The 12,717-nt window shown below is 42.1% G+C and overlaps 1 protein-coding gene across 2 annotated transcripts; it reads left to right on the forward strand.

Annotated features, from left to right (window-relative positions):
- The first annotated feature begins 1,391 nt into the window (after positions 1 to 1,391).
- LOC311251151 (broad substrate specificity ATP-binding cassette transporter ABCG2-like) lies at positions 1,392 to 12,094 on the forward strand. 2 transcript variants are annotated; one of them, XM_084343476.1, is made up of 20 exons: positions 1,392 to 1,467; positions 2,192 to 2,252; positions 3,212 to 3,299; positions 3,374 to 3,504; positions 5,918 to 5,977; positions 6,320 to 6,434; positions 6,695 to 6,847; positions 7,436 to 7,593; positions 7,903 to 8,005; positions 8,156 to 8,204; positions 8,287 to 8,385; positions 8,512 to 8,610; positions 8,943 to 9,088; positions 9,688 to 9,770; positions 10,015 to 10,104; positions 10,234 to 10,358; positions 10,603 to 10,757; positions 10,883 to 10,972; positions 11,092 to 11,150; positions 11,396 to 12,094. In XM_084343476.1, exons 3-20 carry the CDS (start codon positions 3,243 to 3,245, stop codon positions 11,541 to 11,543), a joined length of 1,920 nt encoding a protein of 639 aa, XP_084199602.1. In that variant the 5' UTR covers positions 1,392 to 1,467; positions 2,192 to 2,252; positions 3,212 to 3,242; the 3' UTR covers positions 11,544 to 12,094. The 2 variants fall into 2 exon arrangements, with proteins under 2 accessions (XP_084199602.1, XP_084199603.1); XM_084343477.1 differs by lacking the exon at positions 1,392 to 1,467 and having other exon boundaries at positions 2,130 to 2,252.
- Positions 12,095 to 12,717: the final 623 nt, after the last annotated feature.

Genomic DNA, 12,717 nt, shown 5'->3' on the forward strand with positions numbered 1-12,717 from the left:
TGTTTGCTCAGCCAACAAGTCAATACGTTCATATCCGTTATCAAGCTCTTGAAGTGCGTGTGTTGCTACTTTTAACTCTGTCGCCTGAACATGAAGCTCACCGCGCTCATCATTATCTAACAGGCCTGCTGTGGAAAGTTACCACTGATTGATTGACAGCTCGGTTCCCTCTCAGACGTCCAATAGCGTGGCAGGACTTTCCCGCCCTCCCAGCGCGTGACAAATATAGAAACTGAGATTCTGCCAGTTGCATCGCGTGACCACAAGATGACGCTGAAGGTGACACCACACACACACACACACGACACACTGTACGTCAGTGACACAAAACACTCCACACACAAGAACTTTGCCTAAAAAAACTTGTGACCGACTGTGTGTGTGTGTGTGTGTGTGTGTGTGTGCTGACCTTCACAACATGTTCACAACTCCATAGTGTTGTGATGTCAGTGTGTGTGTGTTGGTACACAACAAGAACGAGGTTAAACAAACACACGTCTGTGTAAAGAGACAGATATTCTTGTGTGTGTGCAAATTAATCAGGTGAAAAGTCACTTTACTTCCTCTACCCCTCATCCATCCTTTCTCCTGCTTTCCTTTCCTTTCATTTCCTTTCCTGTGTGTGTGAATATTGTTTAATTATATATAAAAAGTTCTGACATCAACAGAGTCTATTGGCTCTTCTAAGCGGGACACTGCAGGTGAATACAGTCGAAACGTTAATATTAGATATCACCGTGAAACTTCCCCACGAGATCAGGACATTCATTTCTTGTATTATAAATTGTGTTTAGATTTGGAGGAAAAAAAAATACCAGAGCAGAAATCTGAACTAAACTTAACACCTACATGTGTGTCTGACATGAAAAGTAGTGTTGTAACGACAGAGGACTCGCTCCATCGTTGTAGTTGTTACTGTTCACCAGCAGATGGAGATCGTTTCATGCACTTTAAACAAAGAGATGATCTGTTGGTATGTTTTGGTTTCATCACTGTGCCTCCATGTTTTTCACATTAAATCAAAACCAATAAAAACTGAAAAAAAGTCACATTTTTCACAGGAAAATAGAGGAAACACAAAACTGAAACACATCTTGTTTTTTTATCTACTTTGCTCTTCTACTCAGATAGGTATTAATATTGTTTAAGTTATATAAACACTTGTATTCTTACATCTTCTACTTTTTGCCCGTTTACAACAAAACCATGTCCTCGTGTCGTCATCAACAATAAATATAGTCACACAAACATTTAAGCTGCTGAAACTCGTTCATTACTTTACTGTCGTTCACAGATCTTATGTGCTCATGTGTCCTTGCTCCTGATTGGTCAGAGAGGACCTGAAGTCGTCTCTATGTGTTGAACATCCAGGTGGAATCAATCACACGTCACCTGTTTCCAGCCTGACTGAGTTTAGTGGAGACACCAGCAGTCTGGAGCTTCAGTCTGAGGAGTCCTGAGCTGCTGGTAAGATCTGATCCAGTGTTTCCTCTCAGCCGACATCCTTCAACCAAGTGTGACGCTGCTTTACTGACACAAACACGTGATCACTTTAAAAAAAGACCCTGAACTGAAAGTAAATAAAGCTTCTCCTCAGCCAGCTTCAACATCAAAGTGCTGCATCGTCAAACCACTTTTTATACTTTGATTACATTTTTTAATGCAGGACTTCTACTTGTAATCGAGTATTTCAACAGGACTCTACTTAAGTACAGTTTTGAAGTATTTGTACTTGAGTATTTCCATTTTCTGCTACTTTATACTTCCACTTCACTACATTTTAGAGGCGAATATTGTTATTTTTACTTAACTACATTCCTTTGGCATCTTTAGTTACAAGTTACTTTGAATCAACTATAAATGAATTAAAGTGTTTTATATGATGTACTTAGACTGTTTTTGTGAACCCATCCTTAGTTCAAGGACCGCAGCACCAGTTCTGTTCCTGTCAGTACGTCTCTGATTATCTGGACTTGTACTTCAGTACATCGTAAACGAAGGACTTTAACAGTTTTACTACTTTTACTGTGGTGAGGTGGTGTCAACACTTCCTCCCTGACAGGCGTGAGAGCCTCACACACACGTGCCTCCTCCTCACTTCTCTTATCATGCCTTCAGTCATAAAACAGGGCTGACCACACACACACACACTGAACCAGCTGCTCACACACTCATTGATCTGTACTCTCAGTGTCCTGGTGTCTGGATGTCCGTCAGCAGCTCTGCTCACAGGGACCTTCTGGCTTCAGCAGGTGAGCGTTGAACTCTTATTTACGTCTTTGGGTGAATCTGAACTCTGCGGTGAGCGACGTGAAGCCACATCAGTGAGATCAGAGCATTTCTGACTGAACAGTTCGTTTGTGGATCAGAAATAGGTTGTGAAACTGAAGTTTAGTTCAACGAGAAGTTCAGCTTCAGCATTTTAACTTTGAGTAGTTCCAGTTCATGTTGTTTTACACTTTCACTCCACTGTCTTTATCTTTAACATGTTACGTAGGAAAAACAATCTTTCAACATAAAGTGTTACATAGTTGTTTTCAGTCTGTTGTGTCAGGGACAGATATCTGTTAGTTGTCAGCACTTCCACCAAACTTGGAATAAAGTTTAATTTCAACGACTCTTTGAGGCTAAAAGAGGTCAAACTCACCAAGATTTGAAAAAACAAACAAGAAAAGTAAATTTATGTGTAAGAACTTCACAAACCTCTGGACTAAACTACCTACGTATATATAAAGACATTAAACAGCTCAAACTCATGCAGCTACAGTGAAAAGCTGGATGGATCAGTATTAACAATCCAGTAATCTTAACACAACAGTCACAGGAAGCATTTTTACAAGTAATGAGCACTTTAACTTTTTATCATTTCATTAAATTTTGCTGATAGTTCTTGTTTTTTACTTTTTAATGCAATATGTTTGTACCCAGAGATAAAACACAACACAAGCTTTCACACCTTTAGCGAGCGTGTCTGTCAACCTGAAGCTTTCAAACATCAGTGTTGTCTTTATCTTATTTAAAGCTCACATTTGATTTATTAGAGTCTTATATTGTCATGTAAAACAGTTGAATTTGAGATATATAAATTAATATGTAGCAATAAAAAGACATTAAGAGCCTGAGATAGCTTATCTAGCTTGAACGCTAGCTGGCTAATCATGTTGTATAATGTGGTCCGACAAGTGTTCACAACAGTAAAATGTTTCTTCAGTCTTTTGCATTTAGGAGGAGCGAGGGAGAGGATGAACGAGAACCAGGTGTCGATGGAGCTCGGGCTGAACGGAGCCTCGAAACACCAGGTACCTTCACCTCTGTATGCTAACGCCACACGTGTTGTAACTCTGCCTTTTGGGGTGAATTAACCGTTTTTCAGTCCGCAGGTTCGGGAAAAGAGCGGCATGGAGCCACCGTCAGCTTTCACAACATCCACTACAAGGTGACACAAGGAGGAGGGTGTCTGCGTCGGAAGAAGCGTACGACCAAAGACATCCTCATCGACCTGAAGTGAGTGGACGCCATGAACCCAGTCATCAAACGGCTGCTTTAACTGAGCTTCGTGTGGCGCAGACAAAGCTTATATCGCAGTGCTACGTGCTAAACTTCATCTTCATCAACACAAGACTGGAGATAAAAACTAGCCGTTGTGTTAACGTTAGCTTAAACTCTGATCAGCATCTAGACCTGACGAACAGGTTTGTATTTTGTTAACAAAGCCAACAAAATAATGTTGTTCATTAGCTAATATTTGGCTTTTTATAAGCTACGATATTAGCTTCCTCCATTTTGGTTGGTCTGTTGCGTCCCCGAAGGTCAAACGTGTCAAGACAACTGGTTCAAATTGGAAGTTGAAGTCGGTTGAAGACATTTTCTTGGGTTTACTTTCACCCAACGAGCAAACCGACGGAGGTGGGCTGAGGCGGCGGTCCACATGTGCGGTTATTGTGTGCTTGTTTGTCTACGTGCCGACGGGAGCCCACCTGGGAGGCAAACGTGACACGATCAAGGCGTACACGGATCAAACACACACACACACACACACTCACACACTGTGTTTGGAGGCGAAGGGAAGGAAGTTTGCTTTGTGAAGAAACTCAGGTTCCCACTTTCCCCTCGGACCAAACACACACATTCAGCAGCTCGTTAGGAAACAATGACTGTCAGCTTAAACCAACAAACAGGCGCAGTGGCAGGATGCTGAGCTGCTCCAGTGAGAAACCTCAGGGTGTTACATTCACAGAAACACAGCGGGTCAAACTTCACATTTTTCGCAGTAAGGATCTAAAAATGTCCGGATGGCGAGCGCACGCCCGCCGCAAGATCAGATCTGCAGCTCTGTGATACGTTACTACTCAAACAGCATGTTAGCATTTAGCATAAGTACTACAGCCTCTCAGTCTTGTTTTCATGCACTCGTTTTTTAGCCTCCTTTACCTCCTTAAATGTTTAATTATCGAGGCTGTGGATTTGTTTCTGTTTCTCAGTTCAGCTTTCAAGCATCCGTCACTGACAAAACTTGAACTAAGGAAAGAGTGAACAGACACAGATACTGACAGACACCTGACTACTGGGTGTTTGATTACTCTTTGTTATGAAAATGATCAAAGTCTTTGATTATGTACGCATGTTATGAAAAAGCAATCGGTCAAAGTTCAGCGTGTGTGTGTGTGTGTGTGTGTGTGTGTGTGTTTATAGTGGGTGGTATCTCTGGTATTTTATTGTTCGGTGTGTAATCATTGACTCAAAGTTGAAGGTTGGGTCAGTCTGTGCAGACGCTTTTATACAAACTCAACTGCTTCATTTAGTCCGTTAACGACGTCTGCAGCGTGTCCTGACACAAAGATCTTCTATTTTATATTAAAATAAATCTCAGACCTGACAGCAGTTTGACAGGCCGCCTGTTTATCTGTTATCACGAGGAGGCAGGAAATTAAATGTTTGTTTTGAGCATGTAGGTTGAACACATGAGTGGATGAACTCGGCTGTGGAGACTTCTTACTTTTTACTTGTCTGTGAATGTTGAACCTCCAAATTATAATTTGCAGGCTCATGATTTTCAGTTATTACTACAGCTTGGTTTTGTTTTCAGCTCAGTTATAAAGTCTCTAAAAAGTAGAACAGACAGAAAAAAAGAGATGGACAGACAAGAAAGAAAAGCGAGAGGAAGGAAAAGACAGACATGGGAACAGAAAAAAGAAAGATATGAAATTAAAATATGAATGAAAAGAAGAAGATTTCATTAGAAAGCAAAACAAAACTGCAGCATCATTGTTTCAGTGGTTCAATGAGCCACAGACCTGCTGACTCACGACCTGACAGACGATGTACAGGAGGAAGTGCTGCATGTGGGTTTGACAGAGTCAGTTACAAGTCATCACAAACTAAACTTTATTATTCACTCAGTTTGATGACAAAAACATTAAAAACGTCTCAGCTGCTTTTAGAAAGAGCTTAAATACATGAGAGAGATGAAGGCAGGATGGACAGAAAGGAAGACACATACAAGGCAAAACAAAAGTGCAGCGTCACTGTTCCAGTGTTGAAACTGAATCACAATGTGCTGAATAAAGGTCCTGATAGAAGGACTCGGCAAAAACACCAAGAGACGACTCAAACTATTTCAAAACATTAACTCAGTCTGGGAAACCACGCCGACAAAAAACCTTTCAGTTCCTCAAAAACACGACATCATGGAGCCGCGACGCTCACCGACAGAAACAGAACTGAAACTGCCTCGTCATACCGACCAGAACATCTCATCATCAGAGGCTAGATGAAATAGCAATATGCAGACTGCTAGCTTAGCTTAGCATCAAACAGCCTGGTTCTGTCTCCTGACAGCACCTCTAAAACACCTCCTCTGTTTTTATACAATAATAAAAACTCTAACTTGTGTTTTTATTCCTTTTCTGTCTCCCAGTGGGATCATGAAGCCCGGACTGAACGCCATCATGGGCGCGACAGGAAGCGGCAAGTCGTCGTGAGTGTAGTAGTACATTTACTGAAGTACTGCGCTTTTAAAACAGGAAAAAAACTACCAAAAAAATGTATTTACACTATTAACTGTAGCTTCTTAGCTTAAAGCATTAGCGTGCACCCCGTCTGAAGTTTGTTTTTTAGTAAATAATGACTGAATTTTGGTTTGGGTGTGAACTTTTCCTTTTAAAATGGCATTTTTTCCAGCGAGAAACAGGGTTGTTGCAGGTCTGTTACGTAGATAAAGCTGTTATATTGATTATGAAGAGTGTCTCAGACTCTGATCGGGGACGTTCGGAGCCTCTTTATGAATGAAACAACCTGATGTGATCTGTTTGTCCTTCAGGTTCCTGGATGTTTTGGCAGCCAGGAAGGACCCGGCAGGCCTGACGGGAGAAGTTCTGATCGACGGAGCTCCTCAGCCTCCAAACTTCAAGTGTCTGTCTGGATACGTGGTGCAGGTGGGTGAGACGGACAGGAACACAGACAGGAAGTCAGATATTTACGGGAGCCAACTCTGTGATAGGAGCCAATAGAAGGGCTTTGATTGAGCAGAGTTTCCTGGTCGGGGCAGGAAGGGAGTGACCGCAACAATAAGAGCAGCTTCTTTTAGTCGCATAAGTCACAGCACCAAAAATAACATCTGATATTTAAAGATATCCTTGAAATGAAACGTGTAACAACTGTTTTGTCAGTTAAAATGATGGTTTCTCGTCTCCAGGACGACGTGGTGATGGGAACTCTGACGGTCAGAGAGAACTTCACCTTCTCTGCAGCGCTGCGTCTCCCAGCGTCCGTCTCTCAGGAGGAGAAAGAGCAGAAAGTCAACAAACTGATCCAGGAGCTGGGACTGGGCCGCGTGGCCGACTCTAAGGTGAGGAGAGAGAAACAGTGACAAAATGTAATGACTGAAGGAGTCTGGGTCGACTGAGGTAACCAGTGTAAGGAGTTGATGAAACAATGAAAGAGAGCACGTAAAGACAGAGAGTGAGAAGACAAAGGACAAAAGAAATGAGAGAGTAGAGCAACAGAGAAAACTATATTCACACGGCATCCATTTTCCTCTGACATCACACTCAGCTTTTTTCCAGGTTGCAACTCTTATAAACGTAGAAAATCTGACAAATAGTTATCAGGTCACCACTTTCATATTGATCACTATCTAAAAGATGATGGATTGTGCAAATCTGGAGGGACACTCACCCATGCTTCAAGGTTAAACTTCAACATGTTTGTTAACCTGTTACTACCGTTAGCCAACAGCTAGACAACTAACCAACCAACCAACAACCCAACCCCCTACCGAACCAACCAAGTAACCAAGTAACCAACCACCCATCCAACCAACGATGAGTAGCAATGATGGTTAGGGAATGTGTAACATCACTGAGTGTCCTGATAATATACAAGTACAAACTGTGTGTGTGTGTGTGTGTGTGTGTGTGTGTGTGTGTGTGTGTAGGTGGGCACCCAGCTGATTCGTGGGATCTCCGGCGGTGAGAGGAAGAGGACGAACATCGGCATGGAGCTGATCATCGACCCGTCCGTCCTTTTCTTGGACGAACCGACCACAGGGCTCGACGCCAGCACCGCCAACTCAGTGCTGCTGCTGCTCAAGAGGTACACACACACACACACACACACACACACACTCCAATGTAAATACTGCCATCTTGTTGCCATTGTACATTCCTACTATCGATATTGATCCTGTATGCTCCTGCTCTCACCACTACTTTAACTGTTTAAGTACTACAGTACCCATGAGCCTCAGCTGTCACTGCTGTGGAGGAGATCCTTTCATCCAACATGGACTCAGATGATTTAAACTGCTGAATGTTTTGTCAGGTTTCTAAAGTGTTTCTGTCCCAAGTTAAAAGTAAATCTACCCAGCAGGATACTTTAATGTTTCCCTTCCTGTTTCTTCAGGATGGCTAACAACGGTCGCACCATCATCCTGTCCATCCACCAGCCTCGATACTCCATCTACCGCCTGTTCGACAGCCTCACCCTGCTGGTCAACGGCAAACAGGTGCCTCACCACCATCTTATGGAAATACATTCACAGCGTCTCCATCTCCTGGACTTTCTTTCATTTTTCCATGTTTTTTCCTTGATTCCTTCTATTTTACCTCCTCGTCACTTTGTTGTCACTTGTTTTGTCTTTAACTACATCGATCAGGTTTACCACGGTCCGGCTCAGACAGCTCTAGAGTACTTCTCAGACATCGGTAGGAACTTAAAATTAACTTTAATCCAATAATTATGACACAGCCCGACGCAAAGATGATTTTAACTGATTACATTTCCCAGGATACACCTGTGAGGCCCACAACAACCCTGCTGACTTCTTCCTGGATATCATTAATGGAGACTCAACCGCTGTCGCCCTCAGCAACAGTGAATACGAAGGTCAGATTTGAAAACCTAAGAGGCATGAAAACAGAGGGTAATGAGTTCAGTCCGGTGGGCACCATGTAAATACAGTATTGTTGTATTTTTCCTGGACGATCCTGAATGCCTCCTTCTTCCCTCCAGATCCAGAATCTGTCTTGAATTCCAAACGAAGCATCGAGGACAAACTCGTAGACGAATACAGAAACTGCCACTTCTACAGACAGACCAAAGCAGAGCTGGGTACGTATGACGAGGTCACAGCGTTTATCTCTTCAGTATCTAATCTTCAGAATCTGCTGCAGCAAACTGTCCTTCAGCGTTTTGAAAGAAAAGCCAGCTGATAATTTACAGAGTTATAGTCGGTGGAGGGAAACATACTTTTCTACTTAAAGGTGCAGTTCACAGCTGAGTTTCTGGGCTCAAACAAACTTTTCAATCTCTGGTGAAGTCGCTGTTCATTAGATTAAAGAAAGTTTCCAAACAACTGAAAAACATTTCAAATTCAAACTGAGGACAGAAACTTGTGACTTAGATGAATTAATATCAAATAAAACTCCCTCTGTTTCCCTCAGCGAGGATCATTCAGGGCAAGCAGGTGACCACCAGTCGTCCCTCCAGGACCATCACCTACAACACCAGCTTCCTGACCCAGTTCAGATGGGTTCTCAAGAGAACGTTCCGCAACCTCATGCTGAACCCGCAGACCTCCGTCGCTCAGGTGGGAACATGGAGCAGATGTCTGAAGTGTAACTGTCAAAGAAACAAACGTATATTTCAAGCAGTTCATTGTAGATCAGAGGAATGTGGCAGTTTTTAAATTGATGTTTTATTGACTGGAGTTTGGTTTACCGCTCAGCTTCGTCTATCACTGAATCCAGGAAGTCTGTCCCAAAATAATGTGTTCTCACTGAGACAACAACGTCAAAATCAAATCAAGTTGCACTTTTATAGTTTGAATGCAATTGGAGCAGCAGCTAGTGGCCATAAGAGGAACTGCAACTTCAGAAATGTTGAGCATTTTAGTTTGACCTGTCCCCAGACTCCCTTATAAAAACACTCAACTTTGTGAGTTGTTAAGTCAGAAGTAACTATGAACTTTATGAAACGCCATCTCTGACACATCCTTAACTCTTTGGCTCTTCTTTTAAATTCGGCAAATATCAACGTTTTTTCTGTCTTTGTGTAAAAAAACATGGTGTTTATTTGTCTCAGTGATGTATGTGTTTATTTGCATGTAGAGTGGGGAAGTGAGAAGCAATCACAGGTGATCACTCATGTGATTAATTATTGTCTGTACTGTGTTTGCATTGTGTCCAGGTGGCTGTAACCTTGTTCCTCGCTCTGGTGGTCGGAGCCATTTTCTTTGATGTCCAGCTGGAAGACAGCGGGATGCAGAACAGGTGTTATATTCTACTTCACTCTGGTGCAAACAAAACATTTTTAACTTAAAGTTAATGCTAAATTTCAGGTTAACAACATAAGTCTAGGGTGTAGCCGATCAGAGGCAGAGTAGGGCGGGTCATGCCGAGCAAGGTAGTGTGATCTAAAATAACGCTGCTACAGCAGTAGCAGCTGTTTGTCTGCTGACTGACTGGAGTGTTTATATCTTATAATAAATTACATATGTGTGTTGATGGTTTTCAGGTTTGGCGCTCTCTTCTTCATCACTGTGAATCAGTGTTTCAGCTCCCTGTCATCAGCTGAACTCTTCATCGCAGAGAGGAAACTCTTTATGTGGGTTCGACACACAAACATTCATCAGGACGTCAATCCATCAATCCATCCTACTCGTACCTACCTTACGTTAGAAACTAATGTCACGTTATGTACGTGATTAATAAATCTCTTTCTGTCTCCCATCAGTCACGAGTACATCAGCGGTTACTACAGAGTGTCGGTCTACTTCCTGTCGAAGATCCTGTCTGACATCATCACGCTGAGGACCATCCCCGCCATCGTCTTCACCTGTGTGGCGTACTTCATGATCGGTGGGTGGGAGAAACAAAACATTGCAATTTATATTTATACCATATCAAATGTTTTAGTAATTGAACAGTCGCTTTAGAAAAAGTGCCAAAAATTTCCAGTTTCCGTTGAAGTTTTGAACAGTTTGTTGGGCAAATTAAACAAATTGAGGACTTCACCTTCAAACCTCAGAAACTTGAGTCGTTTCACCATTTTCTTACGTGTGTGTGTGTGTGTGTGTGTGTGTGTGTGTGTGTGTGTGTGCAGGTCTGAAGCCGACAGCTGAGGCCTTCTTCCTCTTCATGTTCAGCGTCACTCTGGTCGCCTACACGGCCACCTCCATGGCTCTGGCCATCTCCGCCGACCAGACGGTGGTGGCCATCGCCAACATCTTCATGACCATCGCCTGCGTCTTCATGATGGTAACTTTTAAAATCAAGCCTAATTTTTTACCTGGTGACTCCATTTTTATTATTCTTATTGTGTTGAAGAAAGAAACGTGAATGAATATCTCACCTGTGAACTCTCTCTGCGTCTCTGTCATCAGATCTTTGCCGGTCTGCTCGTGAACCTCCCCTCCATCGCCGGCTGGCTCGCTTGGTTAAAATACTTGAGTATACCACGATATGGCATCAGTGTACGTAGACACACACACACACACACACACACACACACACACACACACACCTACAATTACATATGTTTTCACTTCCTGTAGCTGCATGATGATGATGATGATGATGTTTGTCTCTCCAGGCTCTGCTGGCTAATGAGTTTACTGGGCTGAACTTCTGTACGGTTAACAAGACCATTGGGTAAAAAACACACACAAACACACAACAGACCTCTGATTATATTTGAATTGTTTGTGTACAGTAATGACTCCACCTGCTGGACGGTGTGTTACATTACAGCCCCTCATCTTCCTGTTATAGTTATGATTTAAAACAAATTAGTGTATTTAGAAAGGTAATGAACCCCAGATGTGTTATTTTGATCGTTAACATCAATTTAGTTTGGTCGTCTTGTTCATGGAGGAACCTTTGTGCTGTGTTTCCAGTTGCACAGGGGAGGACTTTCTCACGGTGCAGGGTGTGGATTACTCCACCTGGGGCTTCTGGCAGAACCACTTGGCTCTGGGCATCATGACCATCTGCTTCCTCACCATCGCTTACCTCAAACTGCGCTTCATCAGGAAGTTCACCTAGACCTTCATCATCATCATCGTCACCACCACCATGTTACTACAGTCTGAGAGGCAGACTTGTGTCAGCAGCTCAGGACTGTTTGTAAATCTTCAGTTTGTTCATTAACAGTTAATCCTCCAGACCTCTGACACTGATCACATGTTTGTAAAATAAAATGTTTGATGTTTATGGAGGTTATTAATCATTACACACTCCCCACTAACACCAGAGCACCTCAATGTGAGAACCAATCAGAAAACTGTGACAGAAGTTTTGCACTTTAAAGTTCAGAGACAAAGAAGTTAATTATGTTCACACAAAAACAAAAAAATATGATTTTTTTTATATAAAATGAAACACTGAATGTGCATTTTGATGTCAGCGTCTTTTCTATTTTAATTTCAGCTGCTTTTGTGAATATTACTTTGACTGTAATCGTAACAGACTGACAAACCATGGTGGTCAAAACTGGTTGATGCAGCCTGAGACACATTTTTTTGAGCCTGACAGTTCAACTTTGACCCTGTAAATAGTTTTATGACAAAATAAATTCCATTGCTTTCACATCACAACACTGTTGTTAAGTCAGTTTGTTGATATCCCACAAGCTCACATTGCTAACACTAGCTGGCTAACATTAGGGCTTACGGATCATTTTGGACCCAACAAACATTTTAAAATGATAACTTCACAATTATAATAATGTTTTTAAGGACAAAAGATACTTTTATTCTGTACAAGGTCTGTGGATGTATTATTTTGCAAAATTGATTTGTCTTCATAAAAATGTTTACAACATGACCTTTAAGTTTATCTTGTTAGCAAGCTAACTTTGGGTAATTAGCACTAGACTCAAAGTACAGCTCAGGCTGATGTTAATGTTGTGAGTGAAGCTAAAGAAAAGAAGTTAAAGAAGTTTTCATCTGAAATGAGAACATGAATGTCTGAATCAAACGTCACTGTAATCCATCTAATAGCTGCTGACATATGTCACTGGAAACCAAACATTTTAAACTCACGGTGGCGCCAGAGGAAACATGTGGGGATCACCAAAGTCAGTATGACGTATCATCAGGGTACCATGAATGGTCGTACCAAATTTCACTCCAATCCATCCAGAATAAGTCGAGAAATTTTAATCTGAAGCAAAGTGGTGGACTGAATGACAACGCTAACCACGGAGCTACGCTGCTAG

Source organism: Pagrus pagrus, assembly GCF_965226575.1.
Source record: "Pagrus pagrus genome assembly, chromosome: 22".
Taxonomy (NCBI): Eukaryota; Metazoa; Chordata; class Actinopteri; order Spariformes; family Sparidae; genus Pagrus; species Pagrus pagrus.

What these genes read in the sequence shown, in the direction of transcription:
- LOC311251151 (XM_084343476.1), top strand. Translation starts at nt 3,243, where the DNA reads ATGAACGAGAACCAGGTGTCGATGGAGCTCGGGCTGAACGGAGCCTCG. An exon ending in GACAGCGGGATGCAGAACAG is followed by an intron (nt 9,771 to 10,014) that starts GTGTTATATTCT and finishes GATGGTTTTCAG; the next exon opens with GTTTGGCGCTCTCTTCTTCA. An exon ending in GCAGAGAGGAAACTCTTTAT is followed by an intron (nt 10,105 to 10,233) that starts GTGGGTTCGACA and finishes GTCTCCCATCAG; the next exon opens with TCACGAGTACATCAGCGGTT.